The 17,304-nt window shown below is 42.2% G+C and overlaps 1 protein-coding gene across 9 annotated transcripts in view; it reads left to right on the top strand.

Moving 5' to 3' along the window:
• The window catches only part of astn1 (astrotactin 1), a 271,109-nt gene that overhangs the window by 62,722 nt on the left and 191,083 nt on the right, over positions 1-17,304 (top strand). For 6 of the 9 annotated variants that reach the window (XM_061796831.1, XM_061796830.1, XM_061796827.1 and 3 more), the window contains exons 3-5: positions 5,889-6,145; positions 6,323-6,465; positions 8,235-8,381. In XM_061796831.1, coding sequence (XP_061652815.1) covers positions 5,889-6,145; positions 6,323-6,465; positions 8,235-8,381 — 547 coding nt within the window. The remainder of the gene's footprint in view (positions 1-5,888; positions 6,146-6,322; positions 6,466-8,234; positions 8,382-17,304) is intronic. The other 3 variants (XM_061796834.1, XM_061796828.1, XM_061796829.1) reach the window with 1 other exon arrangement.

Below are 17,304 nucleotides of genomic sequence, written 5' to 3'. Positions count from 1 at the left end.
TTCATGAGTCAAGTCTGACTCATGAATTTCCAAGTCATGTGACTCGAGTCCACACCTCTGCCAGTGACCTTTAAAGTTTTCTGCAGTAAATAAAAGATGATGCTAATCCTTTATTAGCCCTTGCTTTTCACAGGACAACTGCAGTAATTATAGGATTTTTAAAACATTTTTGTATTCTTGAAATAATATACAGTGGAACCTCGACTAATACTCTTACTAATAGGGTGGGGGTCATCTGATATAGCTGATTGTCCTTTACAATGAAGCACTTTTTTTTTTTTTTCTTTTTTTTTAGGCCATAAGCACCCACATTACTGGACAGTACAAAATGGTTTTGTAGGGTTTTATTGTGGCCGAAAATGCCCAGCACTGTACAAAGTTAACGGCTTGACAAAAAAGAATGAAAAGAAAAAAAAGTTACTGTACTAAAGAATAGCATGTTCCACACTCCAGAGACTTGTGAGACATGCTTCTCACTCTCTCTCTCTCTGTCTTTCTCTCTCTCTTTCTCTCTCTCTCTCTCTCTCTCTCTCTCTCTCTCCCTCTCTCTATCTCGACAATAGATATAACAATCATGACATGGCCGCCACGTCAATGGCCCACATTCAACATGGCCGCCACGTAGAAACGCGAGGCACATGTAGTCATATTATAATTGTGTGACCCGGAAAGACGTCAGTCCCATTCTCTGCCTGCATTGCGCCAGGAAACAACAGCGGCCAATTCTGGAACGAACAGATTTTGTCAGCAGCAGTTGAAGTAAAAATGGAAACTATTTTTAGGCATCTTGTTCTGTCTCGACGGTCTTTTTAATCCGATATCCGTTATATCGGAGTCCATTTTATCGAGGTTCCACTTTACTATGTATCGTATAAATGGTATTAATGTGTCCATCCCAAAAGTGCACATGCAGTCAGCAACTATTTATTTTCCGGGACGTTTTCTAGAGTGTACTTTCTATTCAACTGTGCATATATATGGATTAAGTTTTTTACATTTTTTAAATGTTTTATATTTTATTTAGTTTGAGTTGAATTTGTGTTGTATCTCTACTGGCCAGAGTGAGACTACACTTTTTAATTTATATTCTCAACCTCCTCTGTTTTAGAAAACACCCAATGCTTCTTTCAGTGTTACCACACTATGTGTAATGCTAGACCTTTCAAAGATGTCCACTTTGCAACACGTTTTCCAATTAGCATTTTGTCTAAACAAAAGTGTGTGCATATGTGTCCTGTTTGGCTGTTAGGTCAAGCATAAAGGAGGATCTGTATCCCTTTTATGCCGGAAGAGTTTTACTGTGTCACAGTGGACTTTTTAAGGTGGCGCTGTGTTGTTTTTTTTTAGTATTTTAATGGATATTTATTGAGAGAGTCAATTAGTGGAACAGAACAAGGTTTCGAGAGGGGAATGAGAAAATAATACAACAAAAGACCAAGCACTCACTGTAAACAAGATGAGGAAAGTAAATCATTATAAACCTAGGAGAATGACATATTAGATATGAGTGTTGTATGGGGCAGTAGCGCTACACCCAATGAGGGTGGACAAGAGAGGACAGGGCAAGGACATGAGGGGAGCATGCAGGACAAGGGTCGTGAACCCGGCTGTACAACTGAAGTGTGGTGGGAGTGGCTATGTATGTTATAAACGTCTATAGGACCAGAGTGTGAGTGAGGGGATTCACCAGCCTCATCCTGTATGTGTCTTTTTTTTTATTTTTTATTTTTTACAACCTCTGCCATGATAAAGCAACCACCCAGTTTGCCAATCATTTGCCCATCTTGCTCACATGCTTGCTGTCCAGTTGTTTTGGTCTTCTAACATCACATCACAGGTAATCCCGTTTCATCATTTACAAATACTGTATTGTCCTTTTTACACGCCATTAAAAACTACTGAACCATGGAAATGTCTTACAATTTATTTGAAAGTGAAATTATTACTACATAATTTTGTTTTCAAGTGTTTAACTTGAAATGTCTCTGCACTTGCACACACATTGCTGCATTTCAGTGTGAGGAAGTTCTTTGACTTTCAAATTACTTTTTACTAATTATAAAACAAATTATTGGCCCACATTTGACTACTGAGCTGCAGATTTACTGCATAACAGTGTCATTTGTTATGTCCTTGACTATGCAGGTTAAACAAACAAATTATGCAAATCGGCCAATAGTTTTTGTCAGCATAAATGATTCACCCACAGAAATCTCAATATTTCAACACAATATAGCTATATCCATTATTTTGTTTATCTCCCTGCAACCTTAATGAAACAAACCCACATTTTACATTGACATTTGATGAATATATTTATTTTTACTAATCCGAAGATTCGTATCCTTCAAAGACTTCAAAAGTAATACTGAAATTACTGGGCAAGGCAGTACAGAAATCCAAGTTTTCGTGTGATTTTCTTGCTTTTAATATATTCATGAGACAATTCCAATGCATTCCAAGACAGGCACATTTAGCTCCCAACCTATATTTGCAAACTGGATGGTCTGATTTTCAGTTTCCCTTTGGTTATTACATCAGGCACATTTATTTAATTAACTGTACGCTTATTTCATTAATGACTGTAGCTTTTATGCCATGTTAACTCCTTTCTCATTTTAGGAGGTAGTAGCTTGGCGCCACGGGTTCACGGTTTGAGTCCTACAGTGGACAAAATCAGTGAAGCTCCACATACAGTATTCGCAGTTCCACATTCGAGAATTTGCCTATTTGCAGATGTTTTGCGTTTGTACCAAGTATACCTATTGGAATTTTCAAACCAATTTTGAACTTTCTGACCATTATTACAAAAGGTATATATACAGTATGTTAGGCACATCACAGCTGATCACCAAAAGAACATCATACATACAGACCTACAGTGAAGCATGGTAGTGGCAGCATCGTGCTTGGGGATGTTTTTCTGCAGCTGGAACTGGGGCCTTAGTCAAGATGGAGGAAATTTTGAACAGTTCCAAACACGAGTCAGTATTAGCACAAAACCTTCAAGTTTCTACCATCCATCCACCCATTTTTTCCGAGCCACTTATCCTCAAGGTTCGCGGGAGTGCTGGAGCTTAACCCAGCTAACATTGAGCTGGAGGCGGGGAACACCCTCAACTGGTTGCCAGCCAATCGCTAGACTAACTGGAACATCTTTTTTTGTGGTTAATCAGAGGCACTTCAAATAGTGTCAGGGGTGTACTGACTCCCATTTAACTACAGTTTGAATGTGATCGGTTAATTCTGAACACAGCCATATTCCAGTTCTAAGACGGTGTGCATACTTTTGCAACCACATTATCTCACTTGTTTATTGTTATTTCCCCTCTCGCTTATAATAATTTAATGGTGGTAAATACAACTTCAATATATCCATCCATCCATTTTACATACCACTTTTCCTCACTAGGGTCGCAGACGTGCCGGAGCTTATCCCAGCTATCTTTGGGCGAAAGGCGAGGTACACCCTGAAGTGGTTGCTGGAGCCTATCCCAGCTGAACTGGTTGCCAGCCAATCCCAGGGCACATATAAACAAACAACCATTTGCACTCACATTCACACCTATGGGCAATTTAGAGTCTTCAATTAACCTCACATGCATGTTTTGGGGATGTGGGAGGGAACCGGAGTGCCCAGAGAAAAGCCACGCAGGCACGGGGAGAACATGCAGACTCCACACAGGCGAGGCCGGATTTGAACCTGGGTCCTCAGAACTGTGAGGCAGATGTGCTAACCAGTCGACCACCGTGACGCAACTTCAATATATATATAGAATATAATATATGTGTATGTTTGTTTATGTGTGCCCTGCGATTGGCTGGTGACCAGTTCAGCTGGGATAGGCTCCAGCAACCACTTCAGGGTGTAGCTCGCCTTTCGCCCAAAGATAGCTGGTGTAACCCGCCTCTTGCCCGCGACCCTAATGAGGATAAAGCGGCACAGAAAATGGATGGATGGATATATATATATATATATATATATATATATATATATATATATATAAAACAACATCAACAAATAAAACATTTTCGTCTCCAGCAAAAAATAAAGGAGTGAGCATCACTTGTCTAGATACTTTTGGAGGTTAGTTTCTGTCTATGTGCTCTCACCCAACCTGCATTTAGAGTCAACTACACCATTAATCTTCCCATCCTTTGCGCATTCCCAAATTTTGCCATTTGTGTGGAACAGCTGCAGATTGTTCAGTTTCAAGAACGGCCTTATGTCATTAAAATCAGAGACAAAAGGAGACAAAATGAATGTGACCTGACCCAATCATCTCGTATCATCTTCTGCTGGAATACGTGTGAGCGAATAATGATCACTGTTGACTTCTGTCTCTTGCTTCTGCTTGCTGTGAGCTGAGCAATATTACATGTGACTTCTTTTTTTTGTGTTGCTGACATGTGCCATCCATCACGTTGCACCATTGTGCCGCAGGCTCGGGGGGAGAATAGCTACAATATCGTATTGTATTGTATAAATGAAATTGCCGTAATTAATGTAGAACTTTAAAGTGCAAAATTCATTCAGGTAATTCTTCAAAAAGTAGGAGATATTGAAACATTTCGCCATTAATTTAGGAATTTTATGATGGGAAATGAGGAATTCTTCTTAATAGGTGGATAAATGTGAAAGTAGTTGACGTTGAAAAGCACTCATCTACTTGCGCATACATGGAAGAGAGAAAAGCAAAGGCTTTTTAGGGTGGGCGGTGTGATTGGTGTGGGTGCTGTTCAAAGCAAAAATGAGAAGAGCGAATGATCATTTATTTCAGACTGACGAAGTAAGAGACAGAGATAAGTCGTTTGTCTTTACATCACACATCTGCTGTCTGTATAATTTTTACTCTTACGTATTTAGGAACTTTTCCAACGTGACTTTTCAAACAAAGCAACAAATCTAGCAACCATGTATACCATGTAGCTGTTAACAGCTGATATTTACATAATTACATGTCGCATTTCATTTCAAACTGGGTGGCACATTTGGTTAGCGTTTCTACCTCACAGTCAAAAGGAACAAATCTTAGGTCAGGTTTTGTTGTTGTGTGGAGTTTGCATGTTTTTCCCGTGCTTGCGTTGGCTTTCAGGTACTCCAGCTTCCTCACACATACAAAAAACATCAATGGGAAGCAAATTAAAGACTAGATTGCAAACTGTGAAAGTGCAAATGCTTGTTTGTTTGTATGTGCGCTGTGACTGACTGCCAACCAATGTGTGCCTCACCTTTTTTCAGATGGGATGGGCTCCAGTTCACACGTAATCCTGAGCAGGATAAGTGGTAGATTCATGGATGGACAGTTCCACTTTTCTACAGCTAACTGGTAGAATGTCAGTGCCAAGATGTGGGTTGGAATTGCAAAGAATCGGTCATTCTTGTGCATTAGACGACCATATGGGCAACAGCTTAAGGGTATCATGGTTTTGGTAATCTGTCACTGTTTAATGATGTAGCAGAGAAAATATTTTTAGTGAAAGAATCACAGCTTTAAGAATGTCAGAGATTGACCTCAGAACTTTGAGTCAAGGTACAGCTTGGATAAAATGAACCAATCTTTGGGGATAAGTAGTTGAATAAATCTTCTTAACACCCGGCTGACATTGTCTCATAAATGTGTGAACTTCATCTTTTAGCATTAATATATTTCCCCTAAGGGGAAATGGCCATATACTGTATGACGAGTAGAATGGGTGCAAATCTCTAAATGCAGTAGGTGTGTTTAGCCACTTGCGTTCACAATTGCATTTCAAATTGTGTTTATGGTGTCATTGCTTTGATGTTGTTGTTTTAATTAGCAACATTCTCTGACTTTTCCTGCCTTTGACTTATCCTCTTTGTCTTCCGTCTCTTATTTTCTGCCATTTTTCTCCTTCTCCCACAGGGTGGGATGATTGCCCTTCTGCTGTCCATCCTGTGTCTGGTCCTCATCCTCTACACCCGCAGACGCTGGTGTAAACGCCGCCGGATCCCTCAGCCTCAGAAGAGTGCCAGCGCTGAGGCAGCTAATGAGATCCATTATATCCCCTCAGTGCTGATGGGAGGCCAGGCCCGAGAGAGCTTGAGGAACTCCCGGGGTCATGGGCCAAACTCCAGTGGTACCCTCAGTATCCGAGAGACTCCAATTCTGGATGGGTACAAGTAGGGTTTGGACATATGATGGGAGGTTGAACATTGAACTGTTGTAATGAGCACACATACAGTAATTGGGGACAGAATATTCACTATGTCATTGAAAAATTACCCCGTTGAATAAGTTATTGTGATTTATGCAATACAAAATGACTAAACACTCATTATATCCCATGATAACGCCAGGTACGAGTATGACATCACAGACCTGCGTCACCATCTGCAGCGAGAGTGCATGAATGGAGGCGAGGAATTTGCAAGTCAAGTCAGCCGTACCCTGGACTCCCTGCAGGGATGCAATGACAAGAATAATATGGACCTGACTCCCGGTAAGTTGACCAAAATGAAAGGAAACCAAATACAGTACATTTACATTTACTTCAGAATACACATACTCTACATGTATTTTACTGTGAAATAAGTTGCAGGATGAGCCAAGCAGTAAGAAAGATCGAAATCTCTGTCAGGTATCCATACGTGCAGCCATTTTCGACCACTTCCTGTCCAAGAAAAATAAATCCCATTCTCGCTGATTGTGGGTGGAAGTGGGTCCACCCCAGGAAGTGGTCACCAGTCTAGCTATCACAGGACACATATAGACAGACACCCATTCATATTCACATCCATGCCAATAGTCACTGAGCGGGAAATCCATGTATGTATGCGTATGTATCAGATGCTGTACTTTAAGTGAATTGTTTCACATTACCAAATAAAAGGTCAGGTTAGGAACAAAAAAATGCTTGGAGCATAATCTTAACACTGCCCTTGGAATGTCTAGTGAACATTTTGTTCAACTGTTTTTAAAAAAATATTGTCCTATGTTACCGAACATTTTACCCCGTATGAGCCAGTTGCTGTGTCAACCTTTGAATCACTTCTTAAAACTAGGGGTGGGAATCAAAAACCGGTGCTGACTTAGATCAGCGTCCAATTGACCGATTCCATTGGAATTGTACACTTTCAACAATACCGGTTCTCCTTAACGATGCGGTCATAACATCACTTCGCGCGGCGTCGCCACCATGTACCTCTTGACGCTGGCCCGCTCGGTCCAGCAGTACAAATTTCTAAGTCACCCAAAAATTTCGCCTACAAGGCAATGGCACAAAAGCGCATTTTCGGACCAAAATACCTTTATCACCATATATCTCGACAGACGAGACAGACGTTATGATGACAAAAAGAAAAAACGTGACACAGACTTGACGGGAAATGGGTGTTAGCCTCAAGTTGATAGCCAAAGCTAACGCCGGCAGAGGGGGCATGGAATAGCGGAGACAAAGCGACAGCGGCACAAAGTGAAACTTCATTTCCAGATTGTCATGTCCAAACATTCGCGGACAACAACTATGTGGTAACGAGAGCTTTATTCATCGTAAAAGTAAGAAAACGTGCTCCAAGACATGACACTTTACGGGACTGTGTCGTTGTCATTATCTCGTAACACTTGTCGGAATACGGCATACGGCCGGCGTGTGTCAATAATTGGTATCGTATTCTATAAAGTGTTTCTTTATATCTATGGTGTAAATAACCCTAAAAATGATTCACATGAAAACGGTCAGTGACGCTAAAACGTTTTGGGAACGTTGCCTTTGTATAAGAAATACTGTATATTTTATAGTGTATTATTCGTTTCTGTATTTATTTATTTCAAGGCTAGCCCTTTGTGATGCATCATCTAATTTTCACATGTCCCCAAAACATGCATGGTGGTCTAAATTGCCCGTAGGTATGATCTGAAACATTTAGATTAATCTAGAAATCAGGAATGGGGCAAATTGTCACAGCACTTCACCTCTGTTGCTGCCACTTTGTCATTGTTTTTGTACCTAATTTCCTGTCTCCCACAATATATACTGTAGAGTTAAAAGAGTGTATTTTCCCACTTTTTAAAGAATCTGGGATTTCATTTGAAGTGAAAATAATTATTTCATTTTTATTTGAAATTCTTTAACTAGGAAAGCCTCATTCATATTAACAACGTCCTTTACAAGAGTGTCCTGGCCAGGATAAAAAGTAGTCATAAATTCATACCTCTATGCTGTGTGCATTTCTTTATTTTCAGTTTAATATTTGTTTTTTTCCTCCACAGTGAGTGATACAAAGCTGGCCCTAATGAACAAATATAAAGACAACATCATTGCCACCAGTCCAATTGACAGTAACCACCAGCAGAACACCTTGCTTCCACACAACACCTCCACCAGCCAGCGCAAACGTCTCTCCAGCAGCAATCGCAGTGAGTCACTCTCTCCCACTCATTTACCGTTTGACAGAGAGAAGAAAATAACTTCATTTTAACACCACCATTCACCCACAAGCAATGTGTTTTTGCTGTTGCATTGTTATAATCATACTGTGATGCTGTTGCAGTCTGTGTTTTTAAAACTTTTCAATTATATATCCAGTGCAATGCCCCCCAAAATAGCCACCAATAGCTTTGTTGTTATAAGGAGGTGTTATTAGGTTTCCCACACAGTTTCTAGGCAGGACACACCCTGCTGCAACACGATTGGCTCCTGCGTTGCGGGAAAGGCACGTTACACAGCTGTCATGAGATGAGCATCCCAGACATGTACCGCATTTGTACGAAATAAAAACAAAGAAGTTTGGTATGGTTTGGTTTCGGGCTACGGTTGGGGGTTAAGGCAGTTTAGGATGGGTTAAGGTTAGGATTAGGCTGGGTTAGGGTTAGTGGGAAACATATTAACGCCATCACATTTAAGTCACGTACTTCTTTTCAGTTGGGCATGTTCTACATGGATACAGCAGTCAATCATAGTGCAATGGCACGTGTCTTGGAGGCAGTAATATTGGAGCAGGGCGTGTCCTGCCTAAAAACTATGCGGGAATCCTAATAGGCATATTATGCACTCTACCCTTTTCTGACTAAAGACCAAGGTCTTATATTTGGATGTGCTGATTCTCATCCCAACCACTTCCCACTCCATTCCAGCGAGAGTTGAAGATTACAGCTTGATAAAGCCAGAAGAAACACCTCATTTGCAAATAGCAGAAACATAATATTGAGGCCGCCAAACTGGACCCCTTCAACACCTAGTTATGAAACCGGATTGGTCGTGGCCCGGGTTAACAACGTCCGCCACTGGCGCTGTCAACCTGCAGGGCGCCGGTGGAAATTCAGCTACTGTGGGTCGAAGAAGAAGAAGAGGTGGAAAGCTGGTTCTTCGGCAGCAAGAGGAGAGGAAAGCACAGAGCCTAGAACTGAATGTGGGGACTTGGAATGTTGGGACTATGACAGGAAAATCTCGGGAGTTGGTTGACATGATGATTAGGAGAAAGGTTGATATATTGTGTGTCCAGGAGAGCAGGTGGAAAGGCAGTAAGGCTAGAAGTTTAGGGGCAGGGTTTAAATTATTTGACCATGGTGTAGGTGGGAAGAGAAATGGAGTCGGGGTTATTTTAAAAGAAGAGTTGGCTAAGAATGTCTTGGCGGTGAAAAGACTATCAGATCGAGTGATGAGGCTGAAACTTGAAATTAAGGGTGTTATGTATATGCAAATGGCTGTAGTGAACACTTTTTCCAGAAGAGGCAGGAACATAGGGTGACCTACAAGAGCGGAGGTAGAAGCACGCAGGTGGATTACGTCTTGTGCAGACGATGTAATCTGAAGGAGGTTACTGACTGTAAGGTAATGGTAGGGGGAGTGTGGCTAGACAGCATAGGATGGTGGTGTGTAAGATAACTATGGTGGTGGGGAGGAAGATTAGGAAGACAAAGGCAGAACCTTGTATGCAAAACTGAGTAATAGTTAAATTCATGGGTGGTTTTCAAATAACAACACTGGATTTTTCATTCACTGGACTATGATGTCATACATCTATTTATTTTTTAATAGTACAAGGAGTCATTAATCGAATCTGATTTGTTAATCACTGTGGACGTACGCATGAATAACAAGTGGGGATATACACCCCGAGTCCGAGCTCTAATATATATTAGTTGTCATCTTTTCTGGAGATGTCACAGAGACATCATGGTGAGAGCACAAGCAATATTTTGGTCTCCTGGATCCCGGAGTCACCATGACCCATCAGCCTTGGCAGTCTCGACGACGTTTCCGCCAGTGATATAGGCCGTTCACCGACAGTAAGTCTCTAATCAAGCCAAACAAAGAAGAACATCCAAGCAGAAATACAGTCTGGAAAGAGAACTAAAGCAGTCTCATATGGAGTCATTCACCTTCACACAATAATTCCTCAACAGGGAAGAAGCTTCTTCTCGAGCCTTCTACAGGGTATTCCACTCATTTTTAAGCCTCTGTATCCAGTTGCCTCTGGAAGATTTATTTGCTTTGCTTTGAAACTATGTTTCAAGCTCACTTATTTATTTTTGTTCACAAGATAATAGCTCTCCCAGGCTCCTGTAATGAAGCAACTCCTTTTGGCGCCCCACTGTTCTTTCACAAACTAGTAAAAAGTATTTCTGGAAAGAACTAACCGCCTCAGTGACCATCAAAAGTGCTGTTCTGTGTTCTAATTTTTCTACTGCTTTGCCAATGTTTGGAAATGGCAATATACTTTGACCCAGTTTTAAGTGCTTTAAAAGCTTTCTTAATTTAACTTGAAATATCTGCTGCTCCCATAGGCTGCAGTAGATATGAAATGACAGGTACAATTTCTTTTCAGAGAGCAGATCTTGTGAATTGGATTTAAAGACGTTGAAGTAACAGGTCTTGTTACATTTCCATGTTACTCTCATCACTGAAGTTGGATTAAAAACATGGGATTTTATCGTTATCGATATCAACCATTCATCCACTGTGCTATACATCACAGCATATATTTTGCAGTAACCAGGTACCAGGCAAATACAGGGTGTCCTTGGTTTACGATGATTCCGACCAAGGGTGGGTCGGAATGCATTACATTTGCTGCATTACGTTTACACAAGTAGCATTCTGGACAAATTTTACTTGTCAGAGTAGTTTTAATGCATCATACGTTTTACTTGAATATTTTTGTGAAGAAGAAACGGTACTTTTACTCCATTAGAGTTGAGCAGTCACCTTATCGTGGTGGAGGGGTTTGCGTGTCACACTGATTCTAAAGAAAAAGCAAAGCAAAGCAAATTTATTTATATAGCGCATTTCATACACAAGTTAACTAAATGTGCTTTACATGATTAAAAACATTTAAAAACAAAGAATAAAAACAGCTTATAATGATTTAAAACAAAGAGAAAAATAAATAAAATAAAAATACAATTAAAACAGGGTACAGTGCAAGAAATGGCATTTAAAAGTGGAAATGCTCTAAAAAGCATGGGCAAAAAGACATGTTTTTAACCTGGACTTAAAAACATGGACACTTGGGGCTGACGTCACTTCTGTTGGCAACTTATTCCATTTGTGTGCAGCATAATAGCTAAATGTTGCTTCACCATGTTTGCGTTGGACTCTGTGCTCCACTATTTGACCTGAGTCTCTCGATCTCAGAGCCCTACTGGGTTTATATTCCATTAGCATTTCATTCATGTATTCAGGACCTAAACCGTTTAGTGATTTATAGACCAGTAGCAGAACTTTAGAATCTATTCTAAAGCTGACTGGAAGCCAGTGTAAAGACTTTAGAATTGGAGTAACATGCGGTGACCTCTTTGTTCTGGTCAGAACCCGAGCTGCAGCATTCTGAATGAGCTGCAGCTGTTTAATGCTCTTTTTAGGGAGTCCAGTCAGAAGACCATTACAATAGTCAAGTCTACTTGAGATAAAAGCATGGATGAGCTTCTCCTGGTCTGCTTGACACATGCAAGCCTTCACTCTGGATATGTTCTCCAGATCTTGTGGAAGTGGAATGCAGCTTTGGTGGTCTCTGAGACAAAAACTCAGGCATGGGAGGAGTTTGGTAAGTCCATGGAGAACGACTTCCAGACGTCTTCGAGGAAATTCTGGTCCACCATCCGGCGTCTCAGCAGGGGGAAGCAGTGCACCATCAACAATGTGTATAGTGGGGATGGGGCGCTGCTCACCTCGACTCGGGATGTTGTGAGTCAGTGTCACTACACCCTCAGCAGGTTCCTCAAGGGTGCATGGGAGTTCGCCCAACCAGACTACATGTGTTTTGTGGACTTGGAGAAGGCTTTCGACCTTGTCCCTCGGGGAATCCTGAGGGGGGTACTTCGGGAGTATGTGGTACGGAACCCCCTTATACGGGCTGTTCGGTCCCTGTACGATCAGTGTCAGAGTTTGGTCCACATTGCCGGCAGTAACTCAGCTTCTTCATTCAGTCATTTCATTGAATAAAGCAAAAAAATATTTTTTTTTTCTTGAAATTTGAAGTTTTTGCACGTTAATTTGTCCTGCCCATTGAGATCATCCACTCACTCATCAATCTCACACAGGATTGAGAATGTATATTTCTATGCATAATGGAGAAAAACAAGGATGTTTTTACCTTGGAAAAGCACAAAATATTACCAAAGAAGGAATGACAACAGTGGACATTTTCAGAAAATCCTTGTACTGACTAATAATTCCTGTGTTACTCGGATAGCCAATAGGTTCTTTCCAAGCACGATATAAGGTTTTGTTAGGCAAATGCATCATATTAAGACAGGGGCGATGAAAAAGCCACGAATGAGTAGTAAGCTTGTCTTTGAAGCTGCTGGTGCCTCTGAGCAGGGGTTCTCAAACTTTCTGGGACCGGGGACCCCTTACAGGGGAAAAATGTTTCATGATCCTAATGCCAATAAACAGAACTATCATGTTCACTCCTAAATTCCATGAGAACTATCTATTTTTTTTTACTTTTTAAATAAAATTATCATGACTTGTTTATTTGAACCACATCAATTGAATTAAATTCAATATTTAGCTCGTCTGTACCCCAGTAACAGCATGACTGCGAACAGAGAGGATTTATTTTACAAAAAAAGCACAATTTTGACGGCTTTGAAAATTCTTCGGCACTTCTTGCAAATGTTATTTATTTATTTATTTTTTTTACTCAAAAGCAACAAGCGGCTTTAATTCGCGCTGAGGAATAGACAACATGAGCAGAATCATTTTTATATAATTTTCTGTATGACAAGAAATAGGACTGTGGAAGGCAATCACGGAGTCAATCACACTAAATATTGCCAAAGACATGGTGCCTATTTATATTTTCTGCATGCAGTGACTGATCCACGTCTTGGAAACCTTTGACCCGAAGTATGTGCTTCTGAGCTACAAATATTTTGCAGCGGTTGCCTTGCTTTACGTGACAACTACACGAGAAAAGAGCGTACATTCCAGGAGCTAGAAATGGTGCATGCATGTAGGGAAACCAGGTTTATGTGATATATCACAATCATATCAGACATTTTAACTGGCCACTTTGTCCTCCCTGAATGTGCAATTCAGCAGATTGCGAACAGTTCTCCAAATAAGAGGCAACGTGTAATTGCTTCAAGCTGTTTATTTCTCACTTCCAGGGGAAGTTTACTGTAAAAATTAAAAGACAAACATTTTGTATTTAAACACCAAAATGTTCAACCAAATCACATAGTTTCGTCTAACGTAAATATGCTTGTTCAATGCTAACAACACTAGGAAAAGCCATCAACGGGCTTGAGGCATCAATGCCATGAAAATTCTAAACCTTCGAACAACTGCTACTTTAACACAATGGAGTAGCAAAACACACAAACAGAGAATACAACAATACTCACAGGCATATATTTTCTTTGCTTTGTGAAAACAACTGACATTATTGGAGCTTAGTTGGTGACATAACACAATTTATTGTAAATGATCTATAGCTTTCAGACCCCCGAGGTATGGGGACCCCAGTTTGAGAACCACGAATCTGGAGTACCAAAAACCTCTAGATGGCTCCGATGGTTTGCAGTCATACATAGGGCTATAATTTGGTACACCCCAAACTAATCTTATAAGAAGAATATGGTGGTATTTTGAATGTATAGAGTTCTGGATAGTTGATGAATGGCTACAATTCAGCAGATTTGCTGTTCACATTTTTCTAACTATGTTTTTATTTTATTTTCTTCTTGACCAATTGTAAAGAATAGGTTGTAGGTGCGCGACCACAAGATTTTATTTAAGCACGTCTGCTTCTTACGCGCCAAAACCATTGCAATATGTACAGTAGATCACTTGCACTGTTGAATTTATTACATGGTGCGACTACTTTGTTCAAACTGTCTACAAGTTTTACTGTGAGATGCCAGTTAATTAACACCCTTAGGATTAATCATGTGCCATTATTTATTTTATGATCACTTGTTTCTATAACAGCCGTCACAGTGGCCGACTGGTTAGCACATCTGCCTCAACAGTTCTGGGGACCGGGGTTCAAATCCCGGCCCCGCCTGTGTGGAGTTTGCATGTTCTCCCCGTGCCTGCGTGGGTTTTCTCCGGGCACTCCGGTTTCCTCCCACATCCCAAAAACATGTGTGGTAGGTTGATTGAAGACTCTAAATTGCCCGTAGGTGTGAATGTGAGTGCAAATGGTTGTTTGTTTCTATGTGCCTTGCGATTGGCTGGCGACCGGTTCAAGGTGTACCCCACCTCCCGCCCGAAGATAGCTGGGATGGGCTCCAGCAGCCCGCGACACGCGTGAGGATAAGCGGTGAAGAAAATGGATGGATGTTTCTATAACAGGCGCGGCACAGTTACCACTAGCAGCACTCTCTAATCACAAGTTTTTGCATGCCAAACCCATGACCTGGTTGGGTCCTTTCTATTTGCAGTTGGTTCTCACTGTGTCTGTGGGGGTGCTCTCTGAAAATGCTGACTTCCTCCCACAGGCTAAACTCATACAACTTTGAGTAACTGGAGACTATAGTTGTAAAGTGTTTAAAAAGAGCCTCGAGCTCAGCCCTGTGATTGACTGGTAAGCTGTCAAAGGTATATACGATAGACTCTTGCTCGATATCTGCTGGGATAGGTTCCAGTGAACCTGCAGAGGACAAGCTATTTAAATGATAGATGACTGGGACTTATCTCAACAGTCCCGACTCTGCAATGAATTAACTTTAAAAGGCGTTAATTGAATTGTAAATATAATTGTCAAAAAATCTCAATGTATACCTCTGAAACTGTATTTCATGTATTTTCCAACATGGGGATGGGTAAAAAAACATTTTTGCTTTTCATCCATGCACAAACTACACTCTAGGTCACTGAAAACCTACTTTTTGGAAAATGTTCTCAGTTAAAATGATCAGCTGCTGTGCCAATGCGGACAGAAAAAATAGCAATTTGACATTCTGTCTGATTCGATGATGATGTGTGATCCATCCGTGAGCAGGGGAATGGCTTGGCGGCGTGGTGGAGGAGGTCAGCACGGCAGGGAACACGGAAGGAGCACTGAAGAGAAGGAAGAACACTGAGGTCAGAAGGATATCCAAGACTGGCGTAGCTTACGTGCAAGTTTGAGAGCCGTTGTACCACAGGAGAATGTTAATACTCTGGCGAGAGTTTCCGGGATCTGGCAAGCTTTTATGCGGGTGATGATGAGGGCTGATTGATGACAAGTGCGCGGCCGAGCTGATTACTAGGAGAGAGAGGGAGAGAAAGAGAGAGGGGGAGAGGAGCGCAAAACTCCACCCACGCATCAGCAAAAGGACTGCAGGGCACAGCTCATGACAGTACCCCCATCTCAACGGCGTCCTACCAGGTTTTACCGGGTGAGCCGCATAAAAGTCTCTAACAAGGGAGTCGTCCTGTCATGTGTGTGTGTGTGTGTGTGTTCCGGGTTTTGTCTTCCCCCCCTGTTTCACACACACCTGCTCATGTGAGCATCTTCATCACCTGTGCCTCGTTCACCCTAATTACCCCTTGTATATAACCTCGTGTCTCATTTCCTCTCGTTGCCAGTTCGTTGTACCTTGTCGTCGCGTTCCAGCATTCCTTGTTTCCACGTCATAGATTCACAGTAAGACCTGACCCTGTTCCGATTATCGACCTTGTCTCTTTGCCTCATGTTTTTGGATACTGTTGCCTCTCTTGGATTGCCTGCCTGTGTACCGACCTATGCCCGTCTATTAAACCTCTCTTTTTGGAAACTGTCAATTTGTTTTGGAGTCGTGCATTTTTGGGTCCTATCCTCTGTTCCGTTCATGACAGAACGAACTGGCCAGAACATGGACCCAGCAGACTCAGAACCGGTGCGCAAAGCCCTTCAAGCGCAGGGTCAACGCCTCGCGAAGCAGGATGAGCAGATTGCCGCCCTCCACCTTCATCTAGAGGGACTGTCAAGGAATCAGGACAATATGATGAGACAGGTGGCCTCGCAGTTTGAACTTCTTTTGAAATTTTGTCAAGAGAAGGAACCAGTGGGCACCACACCCAGTACTGCCACGGTATTTCCGTGTGAGGTAGTCACCATGCAGCCACCTGCCACCTCCGCTGCTGTTTGCCCACAGCTCTCTCGACCGGAGAGGTTCTCTGGAGAATCTGGGAACATTAAGCCGTTCATCACGCAGTGCGAACTCCACTTTGAACTGCAGGGAGACGCCTTCCCCACCGAGCGGGCAAAGATCGCATTCGTCATTTCCCACCTGACTGGTCGTGCGGAGGCGTGGGCTACTGCTGAATGGAGCCGCAATTCCGCCGCGTGTCATTCATGGGCTTTTTTCGTCAAGACTATGGAGCAAATTTTTCAATTTTCCACTCCTGATCGTGAGGCAGCTCGCTCCCTTGTCACCTTACAACAAGGCAAGCGCAGGGTGTCAGATTACGCGATTGAGTTTCGCATTCTAGCAGCTGAGACTCATTGGAATAATCGGGCGCTACTCGATGCCTTTTTTCAAGGACTATCGCCCGCCGTCAAGGATCATTTAGTCCCGCTAGACCTGCCACCCGACTTGGACACTCTCATCGCTCTCGCCCTCAAGATCGACAGAAGGCTTTTGGATCGCGAGCTGGATGGAGATCGGCGGAGGGATGCTTCACCGCGCACTTGGAGGACGAGCCTCGGTGACAAGCCAAACCAAGGCAGATTCCCTGCTGCCAGTCTCAATCCACTGGCTAGCGTCACCACGGATGAGCCCATGCAACGGGGCAGGTTCCGTCTCTCCTCTGAGGAACGTCAACGCCGGCTGAGGGAAGGGCGGTGCTTCTACTGCGGTCAGTTGGGTCATTCCGTGAGCAACTGTCACGTCAAAATTGCCGGTGCCGGTAGCCAGGGCACGG

Source organism: Phyllopteryx taeniolatus, chromosome 14 (assembly GCF_024500385.1).
Source record: "Phyllopteryx taeniolatus isolate TA_2022b chromosome 14, UOR_Ptae_1.2, whole genome shotgun sequence".
In the NCBI taxonomy this organism is placed as follows: Eukaryota; Metazoa; Chordata; class Actinopteri; order Syngnathiformes; family Syngnathidae; genus Phyllopteryx; species Phyllopteryx taeniolatus.
Note: the sequence above shows the minus strand (reverse complement) of the source record. Positions and strands in the feature narration are given on the sequence as shown.